This window comes from Ambystoma mexicanum, chromosome 10 (genome assembly GCF_040938575.1).
Source record: "Ambystoma mexicanum isolate Mex_15411 chromosome 10, UKY_AmexF1_1, whole genome shotgun sequence".
NCBI lineage: Eukaryota > Metazoa > Chordata > Amphibia > Caudata > Ambystomatidae > Ambystoma > Ambystoma mexicanum.
In genome coordinates, this window is record NC_090932.1 from 535675268 (window position 1) to 535697942 (window position 22675).

General features: G+C 46.8%; 1 protein-coding gene across 4 annotated transcripts in view; it reads left to right on the forward strand.

The window, feature by feature from the left end:
- SEPTIN2 (septin 2) overlaps positions 1-22675 on the forward strand; it is a 1372599-nt gene that overhangs the window by 467906 nt on the left and 882018 nt on the right. For all 4 annotated transcript variants that reach the window (XM_069618110.1, XM_069618109.1, XM_069618111.1 and 1 more), the window contains 2 exons: positions 18466-18552; positions 21551-21674. In XM_069618110.1, coding sequence (XP_069474211.1) covers positions 18466-18552; positions 21551-21674 — 211 coding nt within the window. The remainder of the gene's footprint in view (positions 1-18465; positions 18553-21550; positions 21675-22675) is intronic.

A 22675-nucleotide genomic window follows, 5' to 3' on the forward strand; every position in this document is an offset into this window, starting at 1 on the left:
CTCAATATATTAAAAGCCATGCCACCCCAGATTCCCTGGGTGTTATCACCACCCGGAAACAGGCAGGAGTACCCCTTGCTACAGGAGAGGCACCTCCCGATAAGGAGTCAGACTGTACGCCTTGGGTAAGCGAATTACCATGGCTGCTGCTTTTACTACACGCATAGCAAACACTACGTTGCTTACTAGTTATGCTGATGCACAGTGGAACCTGATGCAAGAAAATCTCCAGTAAGTGTCTGAACCCGCAAGAACCAAATTACTCACAATCGTGGCCGAGGGCAGGCAGGTCAACCAAAATGTATTGAACACCCTGATGATGCCGAAACTCTGGCTTCAAGCCGGAGACCCAAGCAGCCCTTATAAATAAACCTATCATGGAATCAGACCTCTTTGGTAAAGCAGTAGGTGAGGCTCTAGAGACTGCCAAAAAAGAGCATGAAACTCTTAAGTCTCAACAAATCACTCAAAAGCCCTCCCCAGAGGGGAAGCGGTTCCCGCTGGTCCTTTCGTGGCCAATCCCGTTCCTCCCAGAACATGGACAATACGGGAAAACTAACTCTGGGCAAGCATCCAGCACCCCTGCCAACTATCCACCTAGGGGTCAGCGGCAAGGGTAGAGGCCCCAACTCCAGGGGAGCCACAGACTCTGGTCAGAAATGACCACTGGGTTCTAAAATCGGTTGCCCACGGGTACTGTGTGGAATTCGCCCTCCCCCCCACAATTCTGACCGCCCAAAGCATGACGCCTGCCGCCAGACAATCTGCAAATCCTAATGCAAGAAGTAGAGGCACTTCTGGAAAAGGACGCCATAGAAGCTGTCCCTATTTCTTGTATCCAAAAAGGGCCTCACTATGCGCCCTGTGTTAGATTTGTTCGCTGAGCGCAAGTCTGTCAAACCTCAAAAGTATTGTATGGTAACTCTACAGGAAGTAATCCCTCTGCTAAAACGGGGGGGATTACATGGTAACATTGGACATAAAAGATGCATACTTTCATATTTCAATGTTGCCAGCGCACAGAAAATATCGAAGGCTCATGATGGAGGACAGGCACTATCAATTCAAGGTACTCTCCTTCGGCATTGCCTCTGCGCCAAGGGTGTTTACAAAGGTCCTAGCAGTAGCAGCAGCACACCTGCAGACTATCCGTCCCGGTTTACCCTTACTTCGACGACTAGCTCATAACTGGGGACTCTTACGAATCCTGCCTAGTCAATACTCGGAAGACAATAGACCTGCTGTTCAGTCTGGGATTCTCCATCAACGAGAAGAAATCCAGCTTAGACCCCAGTCAAGTCAGGCAATTTCTAGGGGCTCTGATTCGAACAAAGGACGACCTCGTCTTCCCCTCCAACGTGAGGGTTCAGAACATGCTTTCTCAGATCCCTCAATATGTAGCCAGTCGGGAACTGACGGTACGCAAATCCATGCGCTTGCTAGGTATGATGGCGGCATGCATTTACTTATTTCCCCATGCGCAGCTGCGTATGCGTCCCATGCAAGAGTGGCTCGACAGCCAGTGGTGTCAGGCCAGCGGACAATGGGAAGATCTGGTAGTTCTCTAGCCAGCCCTCGTTCTCTCTCTGCAGTGGTGGTCGAGGGAAAACCTCTTGAAGGGGAAGACCTTCACCACCCCTGCAGTAGAAGCGACTCTCGCAACAGACGCATCTCTCACAGGGTTGGGGGGGGGCCCTCACTTGCTTCAGCAGACAGCGCATGGAGTGTGGTCCCAACAAGTAGCGTCCAACCATATAAATCTGTTAGAGCTGCTAACGGTATTCAAAGTACTGAAGGCCTTTCAGACACAGCTACAGGGGAAGACGGTCCTGGTCCTGACACAGTACCACAGCCATGTTTTACCTAAACAAACTGGGGCACACACTCTCCAGGGCTATCCAAGCTGTCCCAGAACATTTGGATGTGGGCTCTCAAACACAAGACGTTCCTACTGTCACAACACGTTCCAGGAGAACTCCATCTTCTAGAGGACATGCTCAACAGACTGCCCACTGCCCGTAGAATACGAATGGTGTCTGCACGAAGACATTGTCTCAAACGTTTTCGCCGAATGGGGCTTCCCAGAGATTGACCTGTTTGCAACTCATCGAGAATGGCCAATGCCAAGACTATGCCTCCAGGTACCACCAGAACCGCTCCAAGGGGAACAGACTCTGGTTAACATGGTCAGGGAAATGTTGTCTACGCTCCCTCCCTGCCCCCCCCCCAATACCTCCCACCCCCCTCCGACTGCCCTACTCAACAAGATAGTGCACAAGATGCACCAGGAACCAGTTACCATGATTTTGGTCGCCCCCCATGTGGACCCGCCAACCCTGGTTCGCTTATCTAATGTAAATGCCCCCCCCACCCCAATCCCCCTGAGTGAAACTGCCCTGCCCGTACAACAAGCTGTTTCGGGACAGAGTGGGGACACTAAACCCATGCCAGCAAATGCTGAATTTACCGGCCTAGCTCCTGAGGTCATAGAGTTTGGACTCCTTCAACTCCCTCATATTTGCATGGACATACTCAGGGAGGCTTGAAAACCTAACACTTGTTATTGCTATTCCAGTAAGTGGAAGCGCTTTGTCATCTGGTGTAAAACCAAGGGCGTCAATCCCATCGACTGCTCGCCTACCCACATTGTGTAGTACCCAACTCATTTGTTAGACTCTGGTTTGGCTTTTAATTCCCTAAAGGTTCATCTAGCTGTTCTTTCAGTCTATACATTGCAACAGAAAGTGTCTTGGTGGAAAATACCTGTTATTAAGGCTTTTATGGAAGGGGTTAAGAGAATTCACCCCCCCCCCCCCTCCCATTTCTTCTTTTTTTTTTAAACACTTTATTTTTGGATCGGAGGCATACAAGTATATCAAAACAGTTCAGAAACAATAAATTAACAAATCAGCCTCCCTCTCTTTCTGATGTTAACCAAGAATAGACAAAGCGTCTTAACCTCTGAAAGTTCTTCATTTACCATTTTGTAATTCCCCAACTTCTTTCCCCTTCCGTCTTCCCCTTCCCTCCCCCCACACTGCTTTAACTAACACTTCAAAATATCATAATACATTACAGAGATCAACATATGAAAGGGTTCCGTTTAGGGTTAATTCTGAGTTCCTTCCTCCGTGCTGTTATCCCTCATATGACATGTATACTCCTGAGAAGCCTGGGTTTAGAAAAGAGGGCCTCTCTATCGCTCACACACTAGTGGAACGGGGACCAGGTCGCCAGAAATTTTTGATATTTTCCAGCCGTAAGTGCACAGATTTTCTCCATGGCCATCACTCCCCAGATATTGACCCACCACCATGCCACTATGGGACCCTCCTCATTTTTACAGTTTTGCGCTAAGGTCATCCTTGCAGCCGTTAGCAGATGAGTAATGAGAGTGGCGGTCGCCCCGGACATTGCATATTTGCCCTCAATCGGGACACCCAATAGGATGGTTTTCGGGGACATCGGGAGGTCCACACCTGTAATATCTTTAATGTGGCCCAGAATCTCCTTCCAATAGACCGTTGCCTTGGGGCATGACCACCACATGTGGATTAGGTCCCCTTTCTCCACAGTTTCTCCAGCAGAACGGCGAGTAGGTCTTGGTGATCGTATGTAAACGGTGCTGGGGCATATACCACCTAAAGCACATTTTATAGGCGGATTCTTTAATCGAGGTGCATCTGGAGGCACTATGCGCTTGTGACCATATTTTGCACCACTCTTCTTCCGTTATGGATTCTTGCAAGTCTCTTTCCCAGTTCACTTGATATAGGAGGCGATCTGACGTTTGGGAGTTTGAAAGGAGTTTATAGAGTCTGGTGACCCCTTTTTAGGTTAGTTCCAAGCCGGACGGTGATCGTGTGCCCGCTTTTTTCACCATGGGTTGAGTTATCCAATGTTTGATTTGCAAGTACCTGTATCGCTCCCTTTCTCCTATACCAAACTTCTGCTGGCAGTCCGTGAATTGCAGTGGGGAGCCATCTCTGTACATCTCAGCCCATGGTCCCCGCTTCATTTCAACCCTCCCAGAGTTTACCTCGAAGGCCCGGAGTAAAGTCTGGGTTATGTATTATAGGTGAATATGGACCCAGACCCGTTGGGATACGTTTCTGTTTCCTCGCTATGTCCCAGTGTTGCAAGGACCCCTTTGTGTATTCCAGGAGGGCACCGCCACCTTCTGTGTTTAGCTTTCAGACCTAGGAGTGAGATCAGAGGGATCAACGTGACTGATTGTTCTTTTCTACACCATCCTTTATGATGTTCGACCTTGGCCCATCGCAGCATAGGGGCTAAATGTGGTGCCAATATGTTATCTGCCCATGTCTGGTATTCCGAGGCCTCCCAAGAGCGGGGGTCGCATTAGGATACCCTTCTGGATCCTTGACCTCTTGTCTTGCCATATGAATTTAACTATTGCTTTCTGCAGCTCTTTGATCTTGGTTGGTGGGATGGACACAGGGTTTGAGCTTACCGCATAAAGTAGGCCTGGGAGTATGTTCATTTTTAATGCCGTGATGCGGGCAAACCACTATAGTTCCTGGGATTCCCATTTAAGCATGTCTTATTGTAATTGCTTCCATAAGGGAGTTATGTTTGCCTGGAAAAGTTTACTTTGTTCCGTGGTTAGTCCTATTCCCAGGTAGTCAAGGGAGTCTTTCCCATTGCTCTAGCCTTACTATCGTTTCCCTCTTCGCCGTGATGTTCATTGCTTTTGATTTAGGGAAATTTACGGAGAATCCCGAGACTTGCCTGAATTCCTCTAATTTAGCCATTGCCCAGGGCATTGTTACCTGGATCACCCATGTAGAGAATGTCATCCGCATATAATGCGAATTTGAGTTTCGGAACCTAGGGTCACGCCCTTGATGTTGGTTTCTAGTCTGAACCGCATGGCACATGGTTCCATTGCCATTGCGAATATCAGCGGGGACAGGGGACACCCCTGTCTCGTGCCTCTTCTAACTTCCATCGGTTCCGTTTTCTGGCCGTTGATCTTGAGGGTTGTCGATGGGGATTGATAGTTAGCAAGAACCATCTTGGTGAACACCGGGCCACAACCAAAGCGCTCCAGAATTAGAGACAGATAGTTCCAGTACATACTGTCAAATGCACGGGAGGCGTCCAAGGCAGCTATTGTGAGCTCTTGTTGCGTCCTTCGCCCAGCGTCTACAACGTCTATTGACCTTCTGATATTGTCCTGTGTGTGACGGTCAGTGAAGAATCCGGCTTGATCGTCATGTACTATATCAGGGAGTACTTTCATCAGTCAGGTAGCCAATATCTTCGCGTAAATCTTTGCATCAGTGTTCAATAGCGTTATAGGGCGGTAGCTTGCGCAGTTGCGCGGATCCCTCCCGGGCTTCAAGGGCACAATAGTTGTGGACTTTTGCATGTCTGACGTCACTCTCCCTTCTCTGATGGTGTTCTAAAGCTTTGTCAGTGAGCCGAGTAATTGGATACGAAAGGTTTTATAGTAACGGTTACTGAGACCATCAGGGCCCGGCGTTTTGTTGGCTGGCAAGGCCGAGATGGCGTCGCTGACCTCTTGCGCTGAGAGCGGACTTCCAAGGCTAATTCTGTCTTGTTCGGTTATTTGGGGAAGGAGTAGAGAGTTTATATAAGCAATCTGCTGTGTGGGGTCTAGTTTTTCGGCGCTCAGGAATTTTGTATGACACTGCTGTGTGTGGTTTCCCATGTGCTGTGTGTGGTTTCCCATGTTAATCGTCCAATTGTACTATGTAGTTGCCGGCTTTACGCTTCCTCAGTTTCACCGCTAGGAATCTGTTTGCTTTGCCCCCATGAATGTAGTAGGACTGTTTTGTGCGGATTAGTGACAGGGCCATCTGGTCCGCAGTATGATGCTCGAGCTGTGTTCTGATCTTCCGGAGTGCACGCAGGGATTTCCTTGAGCGGCAAGTTTTATGTTGTATTTCCGCATTTTTCACCTCTGTTTCTAACCTATGAGTCACAATTGCTCTTTCTCAGTAGTATGCAGCTGCTTGTGACATGAGTTCACCCCTGATCACCGCCTTCCCTGCATCCCATATTGTCCCCCAGCTTGTTTCCCCATTGTCATTTTCTTTAAAGTAGTTATTTATAGAGGTCTCTATATGTGCTCTGAGTGCTATGTCTCTCAGTAGGACTTCATTCAATCTCCAGGGTGGTTTACTTTTGTGATCTCCCTCCAAGCTACACCCACTATCACGGGCGCATGGTCTGAGTGATATTCCACCCCAGTTATTTGTGGAATTAACGTAGTAGAGACAAGAATCATATCTATTCTTTAATAGACCAGGTGAACTGCTGAGTAGTGGGTATATTCCCTGCTGTCCCCTTGAAAAAATCGCCAGGTCTCGATGACTCCCATGTCCCTAAAAAAAAAAAAAAAGATCCAGTGCCTGTCTATTTGTTGGATCTGCGTTTGTGGGTGGGAGTGTTTTGTCCAGGGCTGGGTCCATGACACAGTTGAAGTCTCCTACAACTATTAATTGGCCCTCACACCGGCTGCCCAGTTTTCCCAGTAAGTTTGTTATAAACACATCTTGGCGTTCATTGGGGGCATATAAGGCCAGGATTGTGTACATTCTACCTTTAATCAACCCTTTCAAACCCAGATAATGCCCCTCTACAAAGTTGGGTTTTTTTGAAAGGCTAGCGCCCTCCCCATCAGTATTGCCACCCCCCTCTTTTTCTCCCCACTGAAGGCATAGTATTGTTGCAGAAATGCTTGATGTGCCATGCGCTTTTCAACTTTCGAGAGGAGGTGCGTCTCTTGCAGTATCCCTATCTGTCTGCATTTTTACCAGCCTATCGAGTATAACCCGACGTTTAACTGGAGAGTTCAAACCCTGAACATTCAGGGAGACTATATTTGAATCAGCCATGTATATTTAAGAGGAGAATATTTTCCCTTAACATTGTATAAGGTTGCAATGATATCCCCTTTCTTTTCCCTATTAGGACCTTTCCAGAGCCTCTTGCTACGTCTCCTTAAGTTAATCTGATAACTATCCCCACCTCCTCCTTGTCCCCCCCCCCCCTCCCCCTTTCCCTCCTTGTGTCCTCAACAACCCGGATTCCATAGAATCCTCCCCACTAACTATTTGGGGTGTCAGGTCAGACAACAATTCACAAGGGGCGCGAAACTCAGTTGTTAAGGTCTCACGTTGGATTCCATAGGTTGGCATTGCCTGCCTCTGCACCGACTGCTTATAGAAGCTTGTATATGTTGCAGCGTATAAATCAACAGATTTCAGACGGAATGTGTACTCAGCTATCATATGGCACTCTTTGCGTTTCTGATGGTCCTGGCACATTTGTGGGCCATCTCATTTTGATTCATTTCTCGGTCTGCCTCTGCGCGCCGTGGACCATTCCCACGGGTTGGGCCCGGAATCTTGTAGCTGTCGTGTCCTGTCTCCAATCAGAGATTCAGGGGCTTCCTCCTTAATAACGCCTGACCCTCCTCACATGTAGTTATTCACCTCTGTTTGCCCTCCCAATTGAACATTAGGCCAAAAGGATACGCCCATCGATGAGGGATTTGTTTCCCCTGTAAGGTTTTTGTCACTGGGCGCATGAGTCTGCGCTTGTGTAGCGTAGAAAGGGCAAGATCCTGGAACAGTTTAATCTCATGGCCATTAACTGTCAGGCCAGTGCTGGACCTGGCCGCTTTCAGGATGCATTTTTTCGTTGTGAATGAGGTGAGAGCCACCAGCACTTCCCATTTGGCGGGCCCCAGGGTCACTCCTTCTGGGTCCAACCCGGTGTATTCTATCGAAATCCAATGGATTCTGGTGCTGGATCTCGTAATATGTTACTGAAGGCCAGTTGGAGTGTCTCGCGGAGATAGCTATCAGGGTTTGTTTCGGGTAGCCCTTTAACCCGTATGTTGGAACGTCTTGACCTATTTTCAAGGTCTTCCACCTGTAGTTCCAGGTTTTTCGTAGGAGTGGCTATTTGGTCCAGCAGGAGGCTGGACTGTTTGGACTCTTCAGATAAGGCGGAGAGGCCGTTTTCATCTGTCGACTCGGTCACCAAGTTAGTTTACCTCTTTCCGGATTTCCTGTGGAGAGGTTTTTATGTCTTCCCTCAGTTGACCTATTTGAGCCTGAAATGCTGTGGTCATCCTGGCCTCCATACCTTTCAGACAAGTCAAAAGTTCTTCTTTATCTGCATCCATGGTTCTATGAGGCGTTTCCGGGGGTAGCGCAGATAGTTCTGGTTGTGCTTGCTGGGGAGTCTGGTCTTGCTGCTTCGTCTGTCCCCAGTATTTGGATAGTTGGTGATCTTGTCTCCTTGGCGAACCTTTCGTTCTGGGTGGGGCGCTTTTGGTTCTGGTGCCCGGCATCTGAGTTGGGGGCCTGTCTTGGCTGAGCAGCTTATATCTTCGGGGTGTACACTAGTGGGGGGGGGAACCCACAGATTTATACTTTTGAGGTGCCCGGCCAGGGGAAGTCAGGGTCAATGTGGTCCCAGCTCTGTGTTCATGTGCTCACGTCGAAATCCTCTTCGGAGTCTGATGAGTGGGAGCACTGGGGGCAGTCTCAAAGCATCTGTTTCGTTCCGCACTTGGCTAAAGTAGACTTCAGTTGGGCGCATGGATTGGGACCAGCTGTTCTTAGTCCGGGATGTCCAGTGCAGGTTTTGCCTTGCTTGATATGCCCATTGATCCACCTATTCCTTTTGAGCACCCCGAAGCGAAGAAGGATTCGGAAGTGAGTGGGGCTGGGTGAGTTCTCTCCCCGCCGCCCTCCCTGCTCTATTGTGTTAAATGTGTTAAATGTCCGCACTGTCTGAGTCTTCTCTTTGAGGGAAGCATGCGCAAGCAGGTTACTCTGGGTGTGCAGCCTGGCCAGTGGAGGGGGCAGGGGAAAACATCTCTCACCTTGTCAGTCGTGTTGAATTCAATTTACAGGCCTCCGGGGCCAGTGAGCCTCGACTTTAGTGCTCGCGTGTTGTGTGGCTGTCAGTTTCAAAGCTACGCTGTATTTTCAAATGTGCTCCGGGATCCAGCTGAGCCTTCGCCGCCGATCGTGGCTCCAGGAGAGACCAGCCCCGGGCGGAATGGGACCCGTATACCGGTGTTGCGGGATCCGGATTTATCAGGCTGCCAGAGGGGGGGACAGCGTATGGGCTCTGTCCCGGTACCGCTGCTGATGTGGCTCGGTCCCGGGCGAGGTCACTATATTCGTTGGCAGCTGCTGGTTAAGCTGCGCGGCACCACAGGTCTCACCAGGGCTGCGCCTCGCATGGGATGTACTTTTCCAGTTTGCAGTGAGCCTGGATGGGCCCGCAATTCAGCACTTTGGTCTCCGCTGCAGGGGGTGGGAGGGGTGGCCACACTCCCCAATTATAGGCAATCCGGCTCCGTTGCGGGTCACACCGTATTTTCAGATTGCACCCGTTTCCCCACGCGTTCACGGACGCCGTTTCTTGTGGCCGCTGCGGTGTGGCTTGGAAGGCCCAGACCCGGCCGGGGTCGCTATATTTGTTGGCAGCTGCTGTTTAAGCTGCGCGGCACCACAGGTCCCAACGTCCCACCAGCGTCGCGCCTTGCATGGGATGGAACTTTCCAGCTTGCAGCGAGCCTGGATGGCCCGCAATCCAGCACCTTGGTCTCCGCTGTGGGGTTGGGAGAGTCCGTGTGACAGCGCGGCAGCAGTCGGAGCCCGCCAAAGATCCGCCGGGCAGGGGGGAGGGTTGGCCGCTCTCCCCTATTATAGGCAATCCAGTTCCGTTGCGGGTCGTAATATATTTTCAGATTGCACCCGTTTCCCCACGCGTTCACGGACGCCGTTTCTTGTGGCTGCTGCGGTTGAAATGCACCTTTCTGAGCTTTTGTTGTGTCCGCCGCTGCGGAGCGCAGGGGACGTGCGTCCACTTCAGCAGGCGGCCATCTTGGAATCCTCCCCCCTTCCATTTCTAACCTAGCTCCTGGATGGGATCTAAATGTGGTTTTGACAAGACTCATGGGGTCTCTGTTTGAACCAATGCATAAAGCAAGTCTAAAAGACCTTACTTATTAGACAGCCTACCTAGTGGCTATCACTTCTATTAGAAGGGTTAGCGAACCACAGGCCTTAACTTCTAGACCCTTTTGTTACATTCCACAGAGTTAAGGTGGTTCTGCGAACTCATCCCAGATTCCCGCCTAAATTCATCTCGAAGTTCCATGTGAACCAATCAGTTGAACTACCCACTTTCTTCCAGAATCCCTCCAGCTGTCATGGCCACAGGACAAGGGCCACTTTTTTTGTCATCTAAAGGGTCCAAATGGACCGAGTCCTGGGTCTTTGACGCCAAGCTCATGAGAAAGTGTGCTCTGCACACTTTGTGTCTAGGGCACGTGCATCCAGGACGGGCGTGGCCATTAGGAAACATTGGGGAGCATATGCAGCAGTCTCTGGGAGTGGCAAGGTGGAGCCACAAGGCAGGGCCAAAGGGGAGTGGCTGGGACCAGGCTATTTAAGCCAGCCCCACACGCATGTTGGCGCTTTGCGTTAGTCTGCTTTCTGCAGCGTTCTTACCTGTTTCCAGCAATACCATTGCTCGACGCGCGTCTTACCTGTCTCCTGCAATCCCATCGCCTGCAGCGCATCGCATCTTACCCGATTCCCATTGTCATCGGAGTCGTGGTGCATCCTCACCTGTTCTGGATGGCTAGCTACGCGGGAGTTCTTCTCGCCCAGCATCCTCACGGATCCATCCATCCAGTAATGGCTGGCAGGTCTTCAGATAGCCGCTTCCCGTCTGATGCCGCCAGGCCATCCCTGCAAGAGAAAAGAACACACAAGCTTAGAAACTGCATAAATATCTTACGCTTGCCCGCGCAACATATACACCTTGTGTTTGACCCTGAAAACCAACTTACCTTCTAATTGGGAGCTTCGCAATCCCCTTTGGCACCATTTGGACTCGCTCCCAACACCACGAATCTGCGTGGCCATTTTACACCTATTGGGGAGAGAAAAGACATTTTAAGGGTTACAGACAATAATCGCGTGAAAAAGACATTGCAAAAAGGACATGGACAATAATCATTGTTAAGAACACTTAACTTCAAAGTGGTACGGTCACAGCCGGTCTGAGCCGCCACACACATGGACCAGTGAAGCAACTAGGTCCATCTAAGGCGCCCCTGCTGATGAGAAGCAGGACAGAGAGCTCATCCTCGCAAGAAAACAGGTGAGACTATATGGGTAAACGCATGCTCAACTCATTCTGGAACTAAGGGTTTGAGGGAAATCGCAATCCAACCACAGCATTCTGACTGCCTCTCGTATTCTTTCAGGGGCTGTGCCAGCAACCAGAGCAGCCCACACTGCAGCAGCTGGGGAAGGAGTCTGATCCAGGGGAGCCAAGTCCAGGTAGGGCTCCAACTGTGCCCCAACGTCCCTGCAGAGACCAGGTGAGTGTAACACTAGCATGGCCGAAAGAAGCCTGCACACAATAGATGTGCATAGGGTGGTCCTGTTTTACCTGGAAAGAACGAAACCACTGAGGAAAACAAACCAGTTTTTCGTTTCAGTGGAAGCTGGTAGACAAGGGGATCCTGTCTCTAAATCAGCCACCTCAAGGTGGATTGTCAAATACATCACTGTGTTATACTCTTGCTAAGAGAGAACTGCCCTTCAAGCTTAGAGCACACTCTACTCTGGGCACTGGGGCTTCCATAGCATTCATTGCAAATGTTACTCTTGAGTCCATTGGCAAAATGGCAAACTGGAGTTCTGTACACACCTTTACAAAACCCTATTGCCTAGACACTCAATCTAGATCTGATTCTCCAGTGGCACAAGCAATATTAAGATACCTTCTCACTACTGTTCCTTCTCATAACCCAACTCCAGGTACTGCTCGCTAGTTTATGCACAGCATGTGATTCTAAGCAGATTAACAAACATCAGAAGACATGCATTACTCACCGTAACAGCATTTCTGATGATTGTATCTGCTTAGATTCGCATGCGCCCACACTGCCTCCCCGCTCGGATGGAAGGAACATAGACTTCTTACTACTTTCTCGCTTTATGTACTCACTCACAATAGCCTTGGGCTCCCTCATGGCAGAAAAAATACAATCAGAAGGACTTGGGCACGTGAGGGATTTTGGGTACACCAAACGTCACGATGGGGATAGTGTTACAGACACGCCTATGCTGACATCCCCTTTCGGTCCCCGAAAGACGAGATGCAATACTCCTCGGTTACCACTGGATGTCGGACCATATGCACAGCATGTGATTCTAAGCAGTTACAATCATCAGAAATGCTATTACAGTGAGTAATGCATGTCTTGCCATGCCAATTCAGAAATCATCCCGGTAACACAAGGCACGGTACGGACGAACCCATGGCGGACTGTCGCTGCTCTCCAAGCTCTGCCCGTTATTGGGTGTTCTAGTAGCCACTGACAGAATTATACTACTCTCTGCCAACCACGAACCATACATATCGCAATTAGAGACTTAGCTGAACATATGGAATAAACTTCAGATTTCAATGTACGGTTGCATTGCCCTACTGAAGATGGTAGTGGTACCGAAACGCTAATACCGATTCAGTAACATTCCAATATGGCCCGGTAAAACTTTCTTTGTTAGGTTACAGAAACTCGCATCCAACTTCGTATGGGGTGGGGCGGTAAGAATGAGATGGCCTAAATTATGTGAACAATATGACAATGGCGGACTAGCCGCCCCAGACTTTGAGCTCTATTACTATGCGGCACATGCACAGTTTGCAAAGTACTGGTCCCAGAATACAGAAAAATATGCCCACATACAGGTGGAGAAATATGTAGCTGCCCTAGTAGACATACACTCCATGATATTCACCTGGCCTAGTGGCAAAACTGGGGACTTGGACCCAGTGGCCTGATTGGTACGAGCTTGGGCAAGGCTGTTTCACAGGGTGGGCTGCACAGAACCATACAGCACATCCTATCCTCTCTGGCACTACCCAGGCATTACCCCCACATTTCACACGACGATGCAAAGAACATGGGACCCCACAAAGGAACTGAATGTTCCCGGGGGTAAATTTGTGACACTAAAAAGGTGCACGGAAAAATGGGGGGGGGGGGGGTGTTCTTCCATCGGCTAAAAGCCTGCAGTCACAAATGGCCCTAATTTCCCAACGAGCCGACCCCCACATCCATTCATACTAAACACCTTAACCCAGGTAGGTTTCGAGGGTGGCTTATCTAAGTTATATAGAACGATACAAGCCCACACCCCATCCAAAAACACAATGAAAGCAAAATGGGAAAGGGTGAGATACTGTTGGCTTACAAAATCAATCTCTCAATGCAAACCTCTGGTAAGTCCAGTTCAAAATGCTAATCGCCTCATCTCACCTCCAAGAAGATCACCAAATTTGATCAGAATAAACCTGCGTCCTACCCTAAATGTAACACGCCGGACGCAAACTCCATCCACATGTACGGGTACTGCCCAGCTATCCACCAATACTGGTGGGAGGTGACCACCACGATTAGCAGCATCTTTGATATTCACATTCCCCCCACCTGACAGAAGTACTTACTGGGGGATATAGGAAAAATATCAATAAAGTAACGACAGCTATTCACTGTGGTTGGGGCAGTAGCCAAGTGAAATATCCTAAGAAGTTCAAGTCGCGAAAGGCATCCACGATCTAAGCATGATAAAAGACTTGATGTATATAAATGACTATGAGGAAAGCTTTATAAAGCTTTATATCACATGTCGGGCCCACAAGTAGACCAAAAAACATATGGGCACCATTCAAACGCTACTTAGCGGACAAACGCGATGATCCCTATTCAACGACTGAGCTCGAGGGGACGGGGGAAAGACAATGACACAAGCCGAATAATTGCCCTATATGCATTGTTTTTACTTTGTATGTAATGAAGTGTACTTGATTCAAGTTGTTGTAACAGTCAGCGAAAAATACTTTTTAATTTGTCTCGATAGGCGAGTGATCTGATGACTCTTGCTAGAGTATTTTAGTGTATACAAAAAAGTAATCTTTGTTCTTGATTTTTAAGAGATCTTCTTGAGTAGTTAGAGTGGTTCTCTCTTGCTACTTTGATTACACATTCTGGATAGCCTCTGTGTATTTAGAAGACATCTTGTCCTTTTCAATTGTCAACATATTCTCTGCAGAGAGTATGCTTTTAGCCCAAAGGAGTTGGCTATAAGGGAGGGTATCCCTTAGATGTTTCGGTGTTGACTCAAATAATGTAGACTGTTTACGTCTGTTGGTTTGTGAAACAGATTTGTCGTTATCTCGCCATCTTAGTTCCAACTCTATGTCCAAGTAATGAATCTTTGGGGTTCCTACCTCCATGGTGAACTTAATTCAGCCATTCACAGAGTTTAGGTATGACAGAAAATTATCCAGTTCTTGCATCTCTCCTCTCCAGATTACAAAGACATCATCGATATATGTCTTCCAAGTTATTAGTTTGTGTCCCCAATGTTAGTGGTTAATTATAAATTGGGTTTCCAGATGATGCATAAAATGATTGGCATATGCCGGAGCCATGGCTGAGCCCATGGAGGTGCCGGATGCCTGTAAGTAAAATTGCTGCCCAAATCTAAAAAAGTTATTATATAGAATTATCTTTGTTAATTCCAATAAAAAGATTTTGGAGGCTTTACAATGTTCTTACCTCAGTAGAGCCCATTCTAATGCGTTGAGTCCCTCCCCCCCCTCCCCCCCCAATGGGGAATAGATGCATAGAGACTCAGGATGTCGAATTTCACTGAGATCTTGCTTCAGCCCCTTGATAGCTTGCAGTGTGTTCAAGAAATGCATTGTCTCCCTCAGGTAAGTACTTGATTTCTGTACTATAGGTTGTAGGACCTGGTCCACCTAGATTGCAAAAGGATCAACGATACTTTCAGGACCGTCTACTATTGGTCTAATTTTGGTCTAGATTTGGGCAACCATTTTACCTACAGTACCAATTTGTGCAGGACTGAATTTCGTGAGGATAGAGGCAATAAATACAATATTTGTGAGGATCTCTAATAAAAATGACACTGCTTTAATCATCATCATCCTCCTGGGGTTCTGTACAGGAGTGTAGGCTGAGAAGGGTTTGACAGTTTTACAAAGGATTGTGAGGGAAGAAAAGGTGAGTTTCCACAACAGAATGCATGTAAGAGGCATTTGGGAACGGTAGCCACACGTAATTTTCATAGGGCAGAGTGTTCTTCTGGTTAACCAACACGCAGGGAGATATGCAATTGAAGAACGCATGAGCAGGGGATTATAAACCAAGGTTATGAAAAGTTAACGTTTTGTTGATGTTCCTGTATAGAAAATTAATTGAATGTGGAATATCCTTACAGAGCTACAACAGACAACTATGTAAAACCAATAAGTGATGCATGGGAGAGAAAGACTGGTTTCTTGCCTTATACATCCAGACAGTTGAGAATTCAGAACCTGTGCCATCTAAAGTAGCCAGTGTGTTTAGTGCCTTTTATGTGGGAAGACTGCCTAAAGGGGCAGTGGGACTATGGATCGTGTTAAATGGAGCAAGTATGTTCTAGTAGTGGCGCTAGTTCAGAAGGTTGTTGTTAATCCCGTCTCTCCCAACCTGTGTGTTTCCAGGAAAGCACTACCACCCTTTCCATCTATGCTCCAGCAATTGAATAATAGTTTGTATGCTAGTCAGTACAGGTAACATAACTCTTTCCTTGTTTTTACAGTGCATAGCTGGTTCTTTGTAGATAGCAGCGAAGACATTGAAACACATGACATCCTTTAAAGCAGTAGTCATATTTTTATTCATGTTTGTCCACTATTATTAAACATCACATCTTGAAAGTGACCATATTTCAATACATTTGGCAGTGTGTAATATGGAGCAATATCCCATACAAAGACATTCATTATTAAATTAAAAAAGAATGTTGAAAAATGACACTGCTGCCACATTTGCCGCAGTCCCTGAAATGAAAAGTTTTCTCCTTGCCACTGTGCATTTCTGCCTCTGCCACGACAGTGAGGCTGTCAAAAACTTAACGTTTTAGATGGAAGTGAAAAGTGACCTGAGCCCAGGAACACTGCCAGTGAAGGCACAATCTTGGTAATGGGAGACTACCTTTTCAGAAAATGGGTTCAGAAAGGGTAAACTAACAAAGGCTCAGAGCTCAAGAGGATTGCCCTGTTCAGTTAAACCTCAGTGAAAAATCTATCAGAAGATGACTGACTTGGGTGGAGCTTAAGCCCTACCACCTCATTGATTAGAGTGAAAGGGACCAAAGGAGGTGGAGGGACTACACAGGTGAAGAGCTACACAGGCCCTATGGGCTTACTGTATAGTTTTTGTCCTATAGGGAAAGCGGTTAAATTAAGTTTAAAATTATTTAAATCACTGAAGATGCCCAGTGTGACGACTGGGAATATTCAAGCATGTGAATGTATGAAAGATCCAATGCTGGAGAAATAGTTACAGGTAAGCAACAAAGATATTACATGCAGAAGATCTGAGCTCAAGGATGGGCCTTTGAAGTGGGCCATTCCCTGTGGATGAACAATGTGCGTTTTTAAGTTTCTTGTGTACAAAGCAGACTGTTGATGAATGAGTTTGTTTTTTCTCTTGGGGGCTTTGGGTCTCACTAGTGGGGCATCTTAGACAATTTAACTTTGGGGCCTCTATCATCTTCCTGTTACTCGTGCTGTCATAGACCCACTTCCACCAACAAAATGTAGTTATCGGTTTGGTACGGAATATGTGGATTGAACCACTGGCTCGGCAGGCAGAGGGTGGTGTCTTGATGGGTGTGGCTGCACATCCTAAATCGTTTATGGGGAAACATTTATTGTTTGACCAACATGGCTCCTGTCCTTCCTAATGGTCCTCAGGAAGGTAGTTGATGGTGGACTAGGTGTGCTGTAGTCACTACAATGAGCCACATTTACTGGATATGGTGTCTTTGTACAAAAGTTAATTATGTAGTTCTTGGAGCATTTGGACATTTTTCTTTCAATGCCTATAGATATTGAACGTTCGAAAATGTGTCCCTGCTGCGGTGAGGCAGCAGCATCTCTGGAGAGTTAATATGCGCATGGTCGGGAGATGAGTGAATGAGGGAGGGGAAGACAATAGTCTTCCTCTGGTGGTTGCTCTCAGCAGAACTCTCGGGAAACTGAATTTTAAACCCTTCAAGTGCCTGACCCTGCCCTCCGATGCGTGGTGTGCTGATCCGTCAAACATGTGCAAGGCAGTGAGTGAGTGCGCAGAGTCCGGGTTGGCTCTACTTGTGCAGTACCCATGGAGAAGCCAGTTACTCATTATCAAAGTAACATAAACAACATTGGTTGATTCCTCTACCTCTTCACCTTTTATTACTCCATGCCAGGGTGAATCGCCACCCCCAATTTGACTTTTTTGCATTCTAGCTACATTTTGTACTAACGTAACATAATTTCTGTTTGTGATTTGCCATGTAGTAAACCTTTGTGTGTCTTTGTGTAGAGACTTATGAATATGTGACAAAGCTTTAGTAAATAGATAATTTTTTCTTCTCCAGATTGTGTTTTCATGGTTCTGAATGGGCCATAAAAAACGTGCAGTATATTTATTTAAAATATTTTGCAGGGCTTCACTGGTTTGAGTTGGAAATATCTGACAACAGGGGTTTTACCAAGTGGGATCATTGTAGTTTTTTTTTTGTTTTGTTTAAGCGCCACCAAAGTCCTGGTTATTTAACTTTGACTGCATGCCTTTTCAGAAATGTATCTTTGGGGTGATACATGAGTTGCTCTCCAGATGTTGTGACCTGCAGCTCCCGTCAACTCTATTTAATGTAGGCAATGGTGGCAGTTCATTCAACTTGAGCAGAACATCTAGAGCGCCAAAGGTTGCCTACTCCGTAATTATTTGATTGTACAGATTATCTGTGCTAAATATATGGTCTGTGTGGGGTATAAAACTATCCTAGATATAGACCTTGTTGAATTATAGTATATTGCCTAATGAATGTTAATGTCACTTTAATATTTGAGCTAATGGCTGTCTCAAGCAAGCACATCTCTCAATTGTGGTTTACATCACACATTTCCAATTGGTTCATTTTGGGTTTAAATCCTGGTTTAATTGTTTTGTGTAGACTTCATGAGTATACTATGCTGTATTCAGTCCATACAATTTTCTCTGCATAGCAAGTCATTTAAGAATACATAAATGGTTCACTCTGTATTCTAATCTGAATTGTGCCCACCCTTGTTGGGTGGGTGAGGGGGATAATAAGTGATGAAATGGTCCTTTGGTATTTTCCTTGTGTTAAAGTGGTCTCCCAATTAATAATCTTCATTTGAATGTGTAACCATTGATTCAAACTATTTGACTTGAACTGCATTCATTGCAGCATATGCAGGCAAACAAATTATTGGTTGTAACAAATCATTACAACTTGTATCTGTTTATTTGTGTACTAAAGATCCATTTTCTTGTAGGTGAATCTGGACTGGGCAAATCTACACTCATAAACAGTCTGTTCCTTACAGATCTGTACCCTGAGAGAATAATCCCTGGTGCTGCAGGTAATCGCAGAGAACATCTCATCAAATGTTTGCTATTCTGCTTTAAATGACACAAACCAGTTGGAGCACAGACAGGCCAAGTAGAGGGAACCTAAGATAGCCTGAAGCCTAAAAACATCTTGTTGCATAGGCAGAATAGCAGAGTGTCTAACATTTAAGTCGGTCATTGATATTTTTATTTCTATTTTTTATTTCGACTTCTATCGCGCTCGTACACAAGTGTTTCAGAGTGCGAAATGGCAAGGGAGGGGAACATGGGAGAACAAAACTGCAATCTTACTAGGCCCAGTGACATTGAGAACGCGCAAGTGCATGGGAGAGGGGGAGGGGATAAGGGCACGGAAGGGGGGGAGAATTGAAAAGTGCAGAGGAGAAACAGATAAATAATAAATAAATAAACAAAGCAACAAACAGTGGTAGTGCAGCCAGCAATTTGCAAGTGCTAGGTTTAAGGCAGCAGATATGGTAGGTCTGATAGGTGCAGGAAGAAAAAGGGGGCCTTTATGGGTTCAGATACAGACCCCAGTGCAAGGGGTGGCCCGGAGGCAGTGCGGGAGAGTGGCAGGGTGAGCAGGTACCTGGGCCCGGAAGACAGAGGGTGGCCAGTTGCACGGTGCCAAGAGAGAACAGATCAGCAGGGCAGAGGGGGAGCGAAGGCAGAAGAAAAGAGGAAGGTCTTGAGGCGCTTCCGGAACCGGAGATGGTTCTCAAGTTTTAGAGTGGCAGGGAGGCTGTTCCAGAGGGAGGCCCCAGCCGGAGACGGAGATCTACCCCAGCTCGTTTCTTTGAAAAACGACTGACCCTGAGGGAGTTGGAGGTAGAGGAGCAAAGAGCTCAAGAGGGGGGGTATTTGTGGAGGGATAGCTGAAGGTATTTTGGACCCAGGCCCCAGAAAGCCTTGTGGACAATGCAGAGGGCTTTGAATTTAATCCTTGCATCCACTGGGAGCCAATGGAGAGATTTCAGAGCTGGAGAGATACAATCCCAGGGCTTGTGGCCAAGGATAAGTCTCACAGTCCTGTTCTGGATTAGTTGCAGAGGGTGGAGAGTAGAGGCAGGTAGATTTAGAAAGGGGCTGTTTCAATAGTCCAAGCTAGAGGGAACCATAGCTTGGGATACCATGAGCTTCTGGGGGAAGGAGAGGAAAAGCAGAGTACCTCCGAGGAGGTGCAGTAGGAAATGTTACCTTTCTAGAGACCTCTGATGTGGGCGGAGAAGGAAAGGGTGGAGTCAAAGATTACCCCGAGGTTCTTAGCCTCGCAGGTGGGGGTAGGACGTGGGCCAAGGGAGGCCGGCTAGAGAGATGGGAGAGGATGGTGAAGGTGTGAAAATGAGGAGGATCTCCGTCTTGCTGGCATTCAGATAAAGATCATTGGCGGCACACCAATCTTGAATGGCAGTTAGGCAATCGGAGATGAGAGCGGGAGAGGAGGAGGTAGTGTCGTCAGCGTAGCACTGGAAATTTGAGCAGAAAGTGGCAATGCAGTGGGCCAGAGTTGCCAGGTATTGGTTGAAAAGTCAGGGCGAGAGGTTAGACCCCTGTGGAACACCACAGGTAGAGAGAAGGATAGATGAAAGGAAGGACCCAAGTTGGACCTGGGAGGGTCGATCTGAAAGGAAAAAGGTCAGCCAGGCCAGAGCCTGATCAGTGATACCCAGGTTTTCACAGACAGTTGAGCAGGATGGTATGGTTGACTGTGTCGAAGGCAGAAGAGAGATCGAGGAGGATGAGGACAGAGGGAATGTTAGAGTCAAGGTTGGAGAGCAGATCTTCACGGATGTTCAGGAAAGCAGTTTCCGTGCTTCTGGCAGCTCTGAAGCCAGACTGGTGGTCATGGAGACAGCCAACAGAATTGGAATGAAGGTTAAGCTGAGAGATGGCCAACTTTTCCAGGAGTTTGCCCAGAAAGGGAGTAATGGAAATTGGGCGATAGTTAGCTGTACAAGAAAGATCAGCTGTGGGTTTCTTGAGAAGAGGATGCACAAAGGAGTGCTTCAGAGTGGAGGGGAAGGATCCCGAGGCAAAGGAGTGGTTGCAAAAATCAGCAAGGGCCGGAGCAAGGGTGTCAATGTGGTCCTTGATGGTTTTAGAGGAACAGCGATGAACCGATTTTGACAAGGCTTTCATAGATCAGACTTGTCTAGCGACCTCGTCAGGGGAGAAAAGAGAAAAGGACGAGAAGGATGGTGGGAGGTGGCTAAAGGAGGGTCAGCAAGCACAGATGGAGAGGGGAGAGGAGGGGGTGTGGGTGGAGAGGGAGTGTTCTCAGACTGGAGGGTAGAACGGGGAGGGAGGGAGGGGTACCATCTTTTCTTGTGATTTAGATAAGCATGATGCCAAGACATTTTAAACATTTTAATTTAAATCGTTTGAATTACCTGCTTTTTTTGCTTACTTGGATCCTTTGTCTCCTTGTCACTTCTGCCACTTGAAATGTCATGCTTAAAGCCTAAGGTGCTAGATATCTGAATGGTGGCTTCATTCCCAGCCTCATCCCCTATCTAATATCTGATTCCAGTCATCTCATTGCTCTTGATCTTTGCCTAACACTGGAAATTGAAGGAATTAAGCAAGGCTTCTATTTTGAAGGGAATGAAGTACTCAGAATGCAGACAATTCTACAAAGAGTTTATAAAAAAAAAAGAGAAAATAATTTATTTTTAATAGCAAGAACCTACACTCCCACAACCATTCAAAGCTCTTAAGTGCTAGTATACCTTTCTCTGGTAGAATCAAATGAAGGTACGTACCGTTTACATGCCCGAAGAGCGGATTGCATTGAATGCAAGTTATTAAAGGGAGACTTTGTTTTATTCTAAATTCTGTTCTTGGTTGACTGGATTAGGAGTGGTTGGGTTGAAGTAGGTAAAACCACTTTCTCTGAACTTGGATTACATTGAAGTTTAAGATTGTAATAACAGAGTATAAAGTGCTATTCCACTACAAGATTTAAAGCAGCTGCCCTATTTCTGACTATTATGCACTGCTTCTCTTCAGACAAAATTGAAAGGACTGTGGAGATTGAAGCCTCAACAGTTGAAATTGAAGAGCGAGGTGTTAAATTGCGCCTGACTGTTGTGGATACTCCTGGATATGGAGATGCAATCAACTGCAAAGACTGGTATGTTTATCTGTGCCTCCATCTGCTGTTAGTAACTGTCACCTGCATGTCTTTTTCAGTTCAACTTTGTTGTTAGCTGACATAAACACTTTCAGTCTAGCGCTCATTATTTTAGTGATTTTACTTGGCACTGCCAAAGTGCATTTCATCCATATATGCAGGTTGCTTGTACACCTGAATGATCATGCACCGCTTGAAGAGCCGATCTACAGGTCCTAAAGTGTCATTGAACACACATTTAGTGTTTGTTTTGTTAGGCATTCCTAAGTGAGCTGCCTCTAAATGCAAATGTTTAAGAAGCTGAGTGGAAAGGCATTACAGGCAAACCTCATATGATAACTTCAGCAACATGTATTTGTTATGTAGGGCAACATTGTTTGTCACTTGGCACCATATATTACTAAAACTTGCGATACACAGTACAAGTTTTCTGGTTAAACCAGTAATGTACTTGAGCTGTGGCTGGGCTAGCTTAGGGGAAGGAGAAAATGTGAGTTAGAAATATTTGGATTGGATTTCAAATGGTAGTAATGTAGTGTTTGTTTGTTACACAAACCCACAAATTTCAAGCCTGTTTGGAGCATGAATTTCCCTATTTATTTATAGAATTAAAGTCCTGCCTCAATTGGCACCAACCATAAGTCCCATACATAAAGCACCTCCCCTGTCGCAATTGGGTTTCATTTTACCCTGGCACTAGCCTGGAAGTACATTTTAAAAAAACCTTACAAACATCTCTTGCCACTCTTTTTGGCTTGAGATGTTGCTAGCAATTGGTTCAGAAAGTAGATGTAGTTGAGGGGCACCTGTTACAACAACCTAGTCCGTGGGATTTTGAATGAAGGGAAGGTTTGTCTACTGGAGATGCACTGATAATGAAGCATATAATCATGTATTATCAGGCGTTTAGTCTGAATTTGTGGCAGAGGGCCTGTGTGAAGTCCTTAATCTGAGATAGCACCCGTTACAGATACTAATTATTTCGTTTTTGAGCTGTTAGT